Raw genomic sequence first — 8,727 nt, 5'->3', positions numbered from 1 at the left:
AACATAGTGAAAATAAGCAGATCTTCTTGTAAAAAAGAGACATTTAAACTTTGAAGAACATATTTTATATTCATACCTTCAACTGATTTTTTGTCTAATTCTCAGAAATAAATGGTCATAGATTTATGTTACGCACCGTATTAAAACAATTATTTTTCTATTTAATTTTTTTCTATGTTTATTTTCATTTTATACTTATCTAATGACAAATTTTCTTCTCTACTATTTTCAGATGTTTCTTCTGCCCTTCTGTACCGGATTTCGAAAACAAACTTCGTCCGAATACGCACTTGTGATACATCCAGCAAACGTGATCATGTGATTTAAATAAACGCATTGTGAAAACTTTGTGAAATCGGTTCCTCAATTGGTTTTGGTAGTTTCCGATCGTATAGTGTGAATTGGTCCGCATGATCAACCGATCACGGTGGTGTCAACCAATTGACGATGTGCGTTTGTAGGCCATGCCACACCGTTCGCCACAATACACTCATGGCTATAGTTGTGGGGTTTGTTGAAATAAACATGACCACCAAATGTATGTGCGCTCAAGTTCAAGATCATTTTTATCAAAGATTCCTCGGTACACGGTACGGTGCTTTGGAGTAGCCGGTTAACCTAATTATCACATTCTCCACGCTCAGGTGCGCACAAAGTTGGTGTTGGTGTGGCCCCTCTTCAGGCTTATCACCTCCCTGACCCAAAGAAGTTTGTCTATTAACAAAATAAGATCAAATATTTCCACATGCAAAACGGCGGCACACTAGTGGAGAACTGATAACGATAGCTACGTAGAAAGATATCGTTCGCCTTAAAGTCATCTTAAAGTGCGTCGCCATAGTATAACACACCGCTTCCCCTTGCTTTCCTTTCATTGTAGCCCGGAATATACTCCCTAACTAGCATACTTCAAACGAAAAATAAACAGAGAAGAAGTGAAACGAGTGCGCTATCCCCGATGGCCAAATAAACGTCGGCACGTGTTCATGTTTGTGTGTGTTTGTGTGCGTTATAGGTAACGTGTGTCCGTGTGTCCAATGTGTGTACGTGTGTCTAGATGTGTAGCGTCCGGTAAACGACAGTGCGGGTGGTAAGCAGTAGTGTGCAGCAACGGCGGCAAACATCATCATAACCGCAACAGCGGCCCCCGGCAGCCGCTACCATCCTTCCGCGTGCTCCGGCACCAGCGCCCCCGGTGGCGGGAGCCGCAAGCTGAGCTTCAACATCGGCAAGATGGAGCACGCCGATTTAGTCGCCGAGATGGCTCAGGTCGAGCATCTCTCCACGCAGGACCGGCTGCATCTCGCGCGCATGTAAGTAGCGTTTGCGGTTTTTGTTTCCCATTCCAGTTTGTTTTAGTTACCATAGTTTGCTGCCCTTTTATTGCGTCCCTCCCCCCGCGGGGTAGTGTGCGTGCAGCGTTTATTAGTTTTCAGTTTGCCAACAGCCGTGTGTTTTACTGTTGCTGTGGTGTGTTTTGTTTCGGTGGTGTGCCCCGGCTAAGTTCGAAGTTATACTAATGCGCAAATGTCTCTAAGTGGTGTCATTAATTCGTTTAGCGCCCGAAGCGTGTTTCAAATGCGTGCCGCACACAGCCACAAACCGATTACGGGCTTGAAACCCGTACTGGTGAAGCTTTCGTAAAGTTGTTTTGTGCTCTTTTTGCGCTTTTTATCATGCGTCGTGTGTTTTTTTTTTCTTCTCATTTTGTTTTGCCCCAAAACGGATGGCTCCCGTTTAACTTAGCCGCTCCGTTTGCTGTATTATTATTCGGGGTGGTGAGTTTAAATCATACACACAGTTGCAAGTGCAGTTAGCTTAGTGCGCACGGTTGGCTTTCGAGCTGTCGGTCTCTTTCTTTACATTTCCTTTGACTTTGGCTCTTTCCCTTGTCGCCCTTCGCTATTTTATACACCCTGCCCAGGGTGTTTGCTTTCTTTATTCGTCGATTTTTCTTCTGTTATTTTTCCCCATTTTCGCTGTATACCGTGCCGCTGCTGTTTGGCGTATATGCGTGAAAACTTTCTTCCGTCATCCGTACCACGTGCGCTCATCCATTCATTCGTATGCGCGCGCTCGCGCTGGTGTGCGTGTTTATTTTGTTAGTGTTTTCTATTCCACCCTCATCGCGCTGCAATCGCCTTACCGCACTCGTTTCGACTTGCGCTTATCATTTCGGGAGTCAGTATTTTTTTCTTAATCTGTTGGTCTTTTTTAGCTTCAGCTTTCATATTTTGTTGTTGCAGCGGATGTTTTCCTCGTCCGTATTGCCGTATTAGGGGTGGAAAGGTTTTTCTTTCTTTGGTGGTTGGTGAACGATTTGTGTTTCCCTTTCTTGCTGCTGCTGCTGCTGCTTACGAAAGCAATGAAGATGTTAGTTTGGGGGTTTTCTCAAAACTTGGCCACCCTAAAGTGCTCCCTCGGTGTTGCTTTTTCCCTCCCGCCGGCCCACCTTAATTCCGTGCACACCCCTTTGCCCCGTGGAGGGTCGGAGCTATCGGCCGTCGGCCAGTGCCAATGCCAATCGAAAACCCCACGGCGAAGGCCCCGTCGTACTTCGGCCGGTCATCTGTTCGGTCGTTGGTAAATCGTGAAAATTGACTCATTACGAAAACAAAGTCGCGCTCCTCTCGCGGTCGTCTGGTGGGCTGGTGGGCCGCGCATCCGGTTCAGTGCAGTACGATCCGGGTCCGGGTTCGGTAGGCTCGAACGAATTTTAGGCTTTCCGTGCAAACTACTCGCGCGCGGTGATAGTGCGTACAGCAGGCAGCAGCTTGACTAGCGGACAGGTGTTGCGAATGTGACAAAAGTGTCTGTCTGTGTCGGTGTTTTGTATGTGTGTGTGTTTTTTTTTCTTTCATTTTTGCCGATCATAAATCTCTCCCAGTGCAACATTCCGGTGCATTAGTTGGTGAAGGTTTTCTGTTTCTTATCGGCTTGTGTACCATCCCACACTCGGTGCAATACGCTAAAACGGCTTCGCTCGGCAAAGTTTGGAGTGTGACATCAACAAAACGTGATGAAAGTTTAAAAATCAATCAATAAAAGGCATCATATTGGCTCGATCGACTTTAGCTATCGATGGGAAAGTAATGTGACATGCAAATTGGACGAAAAAAATACGTAAAAGTTTCATCATCACTACTACGTAATAAAACGCGAAGTATCTAAATTGAGCTAGAATTTTTTTTTTCGAGAGAAAAAAGTTTAATTCGCAAGCAAAGCACAACATTCCATCAGTGTCGTTCAGAATGCAGTACCGTCTACCGGAGGTGCAAAATGGCGTTAGTGGAGGTGCCGGCGTTGGTCGCAGTCGCTCAAAACATCAACGTGGCAAAACCTGCCAACGATACAAGTAAAGAATAATATGCAAGAAAAAAAAAACCCCCTCACCCACTGAAATTTCTTTATCTTTTCAATCTGTACCGAGCAACTCTAATTAAACTTCGCTTATTAAATTATTATGGTGACCTCATGCGGATGCCACATTGTGTGAAAATGTCACCAAAACATCTCCTTCCGCGCTGTGAGCACCGCCTTTTTTTTCATTTGCCCTGTGATGAACGCGATGGGAGCAGATGGCTGAGCGGCAGTATTTAATTTAACTAACCTTCAACCACATACCTTGTTCGTTCCTTGAAGCTGCTGAGATGAAGCATAATTATGCTAATTCGTCCCATCGCTCATTACCGGCTAACATTCACCTTTGGTTGTGTGTTTGTGTGTGATGCGCGCGTGGGCGCCAATTATGTGTGGCACAAGCATATTCATACGTGTACCTGTGGTGGAGTATAAATCAGGCCAAAGTACATGAAGACCCGGAGAAAACACATTTTAATCAACATTGAGTGCTTAATGCATCAAGCTGGCTTCCTTGCTAGGTGTTTGCGTATGTCGAGGGTAGTCTTCTGGGAATTCTGGGGTCTTCTTTCCAGCCATCTCAAGCGTTTAATAGCCAATAAAAGGACACGAAAAGGAAACAATGGAGGATTTTGTTTTTAATCTCTTACGTTTTGTGCAGTATTTGTTTCGTGTACGCCTGAACGTGAACGTTGTCATTTGGCGCTATGAATTTCTAATTAGGTGCAAAATTGAATATTTACATGCGTAGGTAACCGTGTGGAAAACATCGCACTTTTCACAGGCTTGTTATTATTTATGCACGTCTTGGGAGGTTGTGATTGGTTTTATCGACTGTAATGTTTCGATATGTTAATGAAAATTGGATCATACTGGGCTACAATATAAATCAATAGATTTAAATACTACACGAGCGAGCTCAATTCGAGTGAATGAACTTGGATTACTGTAATGTTAAATAAATGCATTAAAATTTATGATGTATACGCCTTGCTTAGTAGATTTTAACACCTTTTTTGAAATGTGTTTACAGCTTTGTATTAACTGTATGTCTACACTTAATTTTTTTTATCTTGTCCACTCTGTTCAGCTGTTCATTGAATGACACAATCATCCTCGTGACACGCGTTAACTACATGCTGCAGAGGTTATAATGTACAGGCACTCCATGTAGTTGTTCGCCCCCCGTTTGTGTGTGTATGGCTTTTATCGCAAAACAACACAATACACACATGTCAAAAAGCAAAATGTGTCTATCCAAGCAATTATCGTCAGCTTGTTAGAACCAAAAATATATCAAACCCATGACTGTCTGCTTCCCGATCTTACCGCCTGGGATGTCATCTTTTGCCCATCCATACGTTGCCATATAAATAACAAACCCTCTTCAAAAGTGGAAACTGTCACGTGTTCGTCAAATGGGGGTTTGATTGGTTAAAATAACTTTGTATTCTTCGGGCCTAGATCTGTGGCGGTGATGACGTTATAATCGTAAATCAAAATGTATTTCATGTTAGCAAACATCGTTGCAAAGTTTTCATTAAATGCTTGTGTCACAAAATCGATTCGAGTTTGATCGATTTAGTTAGATTTTTCATATTAAATAAGCATTTTTATGGTACTTCAATGATGTTAGTGTAAGGTGTCGCTCACCTTAGACATTCATCTTTACAACAATCACCCATGCTATAATTTCTCAGACATACATGCTATAATGTATTACTTAATGCTATTTACTTGTTGTATTTGTTACACTACTGCATATACTACCACTGTACACGACATTTAACGCTCTTTAGTGCTGTGTTTAGTATTGTAGCATTAAACAAGTTATGCCCTTGTGAGAATAAAAACGAACGGAATGGGGGAAATTATTTATGAAGCTAAATTTAACAGCTCGTAAAATCATTATTATCCCATCCATCATTGTCTAGCTGACAACCTTACACCTCTGTAACCTAGCACTGAGCAGTGGCGCTCATAAAAATCCGAGAAACTACACATGACCAACTGCAAACTGCAGCTTTCAGATGTCCGGAACATCAGGACAAAAGTTTATCCCCGTTCTCTCTCCCTCTCTCTGTTGTGTTTGGTGATGTTTTTCGCTTAGTTCCACCGGTAATATCCTTCGTCTGGGACCATTTGTACTGTTTAGTTGCAAAAAAACCCCAGTTCTCTAAGGCTTCGCTGGCATAGGACAGTGTGGCTTCCGATAGACACAGAAAAAGCAGCTTTTCTGTTTTCTATCTTGTGGTATTATTTCCGAGTGTTAGTTTTTCCTTTTTCCCATGAAATACATCTAGTTCGAGTTTGAAACCAACAATAGTGCTTTTCTCCCGAGCCACAACAAGTCAGGACACTTCCTACGATGCTATTTTACTGTATGTTCACATATCTTTTGCGAAACCGGTCCAGAAGTGTATTTCCGGTTCGTAACAGATACGTTTTGCTTGTTTTTGCCACTGTTTTGCCACCTCTGAAGGGTTTGTTGCTGTTGCTAGCGCACTGTAAAGTAACTGTTTTCTATCTTACCGTATCATCGTACCAAGCAAAAGCAAACTTCAATGTCTAATAACTTTTATGGCAATAGCTCTCTCTCTCTCTTGAAGATTTATTTGAAAACACACATGAAACTTCACTGTCGCGCAGTGTGAAAGATGAACTGCAATAAAGTTGTGTCCGGGATGGATGTGATGGTGCTAAAAGCAGCTATAAAGCAATTGTTAAAATGTTATATTTATTGCCAGTAACTGTGCATTGTGCCCATGCATTTGCGTGTAATGTTTTAAGAGATAAAATACTATAGATAAGAGTTATACGATTTAAAAAAATGCAATCTTTAATGCCACAATGCATAGTAAATTTTCTATGATGGAACGGATTACCTTAACAAATTCCAATTCTTTATAGCAGTTTGACCTTTAAAAGTTATGTTGTGCAAATATTTGAGATAAAAGTCTTTTAAAAATCGTGTGTAACTCCCTTGATTTACGAACAGCTACTGTTTGCATTGTCTGTTACTGTAATTCATTCCTAATTCACTTGCTATAATTCATTTGAAATTTCCCAACATGGGTATTGAGAATCCATCTCCCCTAATACGCAATGTCCAATATTTCAGATGATGAAAAAAAAATCCATTTACACAAAAAAACAGTAGAAATACATAAATATCATTTTACTCTTATAAAACTATGAAACGTGATGCATTTATCGCAAAGATAATGACCCATCAACCAAACATGTGTCTGTCTGGGCCGTGCCTCTCTAGCGAATGGTAATGGAAGATCGTGTCATTCGCAGTGCCATCCGAAACCCGTCTCCGTAATTTGCAATCGTCACAAGTTGTGTCGGACATGACAGCTCAAGGACTGGCCACAGATTGTTTTGGTTCTGGACGTGAGTGTGCCGTCGTTTTTTTTTGTTATGTTCTAAATTTCGTGATCATTAGCAGATGAAATTTCTTGGAAAGTGGCGTTCTTCTATACAACTTTCCATTTCGCTTTCGTCCGTCGCCGGTTTGGTGTGTCTATATTCGTGCATACTATTGCCACTTTTCTATCACGACCACATCCTGTACCGCACAACCGTTCATGAACTTTTCGTTTTGTGCTGCACGTGTTGTTTCGCTTATCAGCGTTGCAATTAATTTTGCTCCAAGTTGCACTCACCCTACACACCTAAGTACAATTAGGTGGTATCTACCCCCTGGCGAACTAATGCCGGAGAGGTTGCTGTTTGAGTATGATATTAAAGTGTGTACGTAGTAGTAATAGCTCGTTGATCACATCGATGCTATCTTCCTCTTTAGCATGATGGATGTTCGCTACGTTTATTTGTCTGAGATGTGTATCTTGTTTATTGGTGGAACAACTGTTGTCGTCGTAGACTTATCAAATGGTTTTCTAGAGTTAAATGTATCTAACAATAGGATAGTTGTACATTTAAATTGATGATGAAGATGATAAGAATTCTAATTAGTATCTGGTAATCTGATTGTTCAAAAATTTAAATTAAGATGGGTTGAAAGGTTAAAACAAGATAATATGTTATCAGCATTAGTAAAAAGGTAGTTACATTCCCGTACAAATACAATATTTTGAAATAAAAAAAGGAGCTGAAAACAACATAAACTTTTTATAGCATCTTGATTCATGCCTATTGACTCCTTAAACCCCCAAGAAGTTGTATTATTTACCACATGTACTTAAGTTTTATTGAGCCTAGTTCCATTTTGAATGTGTAGTTAAGCTTTCTCTGTTTGTTTTGACATCCGTTGAGAGAGTCCGTCTTATGAATTCCGCTTTGAAGATCATCGTAGACTTATGATATAAACAGCCGGTCCTCGTGATACACTATCGCTATAACGTCGGTAAAAGCGTATCGAATTGGGTGTAATATCGTTTATACTTGACTGTTATAAACTCGGCTTTATTCTTTGCTCGTGATGTATTCAATATTTCAGGCGACTTTTTTAAAGAAAGGTTACGTCGTTTTGCTTGAATGGTATGGTTCCAAAAGGTTCTGTTGAGTTTGCCTAATTTTTTTATCTTGAGCAAAATAAAGAAATTGACTTGAGAATTAAGAAACCTCACATTGATAGCGTATCCTCCCGGTATGTGTTTTTCATTAGCGTAATTAAATGTAAGCAACCATTATCAGTTCGGGAGCATTACACGTTTTGTGGTAGAAATTACCATACACTACACGGACTCCCTAGCTGATAATAATGGATGTGAGATTGCAAAGAAATGTGTACGATAGATGGATGCAATACCGTTTATGATTTCCATATTTATTTCTTATCCGTTATTTATAACTATTATTGCATGCTGTAGACTGCAATCGTGCATTACGCAATGGCGGATCGGAACGAAAGTATTTTAAACGCATTATTTATTATGAAATACTCTGTTACATGGCTCGCAAACACTGCATCCGTCGAGAGCAATCGATTGATTAATTGCTCAAGGGTGACGAATGAACGTGCCACACGTCTGTCCGTTACGACCGATTCGAAACATCGGCAGAAAAATGATGCACGGAACACATAAAAATCCATTGAGTACCTATGAAGCTTCAGTCTCGCGGGTGGATGTGTCGAATGAGATGTAAGTTGTTACATATCCATTTAACATGGCAAGTGTGTTTGATAACAAATGTTTGATGCATTTGATTAACGATCTCTTCTCGTCCAATCATATCACCGTTTGGCTTCATATTAATACTCGTGAGAGCAGTGTCCTTTTTTCATGTTATATTGTCGTTCGCGCTCTAGTAAGATAAAGTGAAAAGTTCCAACTCTAATTTAGCATCATTTCAAATAAGATGCATTGAGTAAAGTAAGCAACATAAAAAAAGTGCATT

At 40.7% G+C, this 8,727-nt stretch overlaps 1 protein-coding gene across 1 annotated transcript in view; it reads left to right on the top strand.

Annotated features, from left to right (window-relative positions):
• The first annotated feature begins 1,201 nt into the window (after positions 1–1,201).
• Positions 1,202–8,727, top strand: part of LOC128719010 (protein phosphatase 1 regulatory subunit 12B) — a 32,775-nt gene continuing 25,249 nt past the window's right edge. The window contains exon 1 of the mRNA XM_053812630.1: positions 1,202–1,313. Within this exon, the coding sequence (XP_053668605.1) occupies positions 1,234–1,313 (80 nt within the window). The 5' untranslated portion in view covers positions 1,202–1,233. The remainder of the gene's footprint in view (positions 1,314–8,727) is intronic.

Source organism: Anopheles marshallii, chromosome 2 (genome assembly GCF_943734725.1).
Source record: "Anopheles marshallii chromosome 2, idAnoMarsDA_429_01, whole genome shotgun sequence".
NCBI lineage: Eukaryota > Metazoa > Arthropoda > Insecta > Diptera > Culicidae > Anopheles > Anopheles marshallii.
This window is presented reverse-complemented; position numbering and strand designations above follow the sequence as displayed.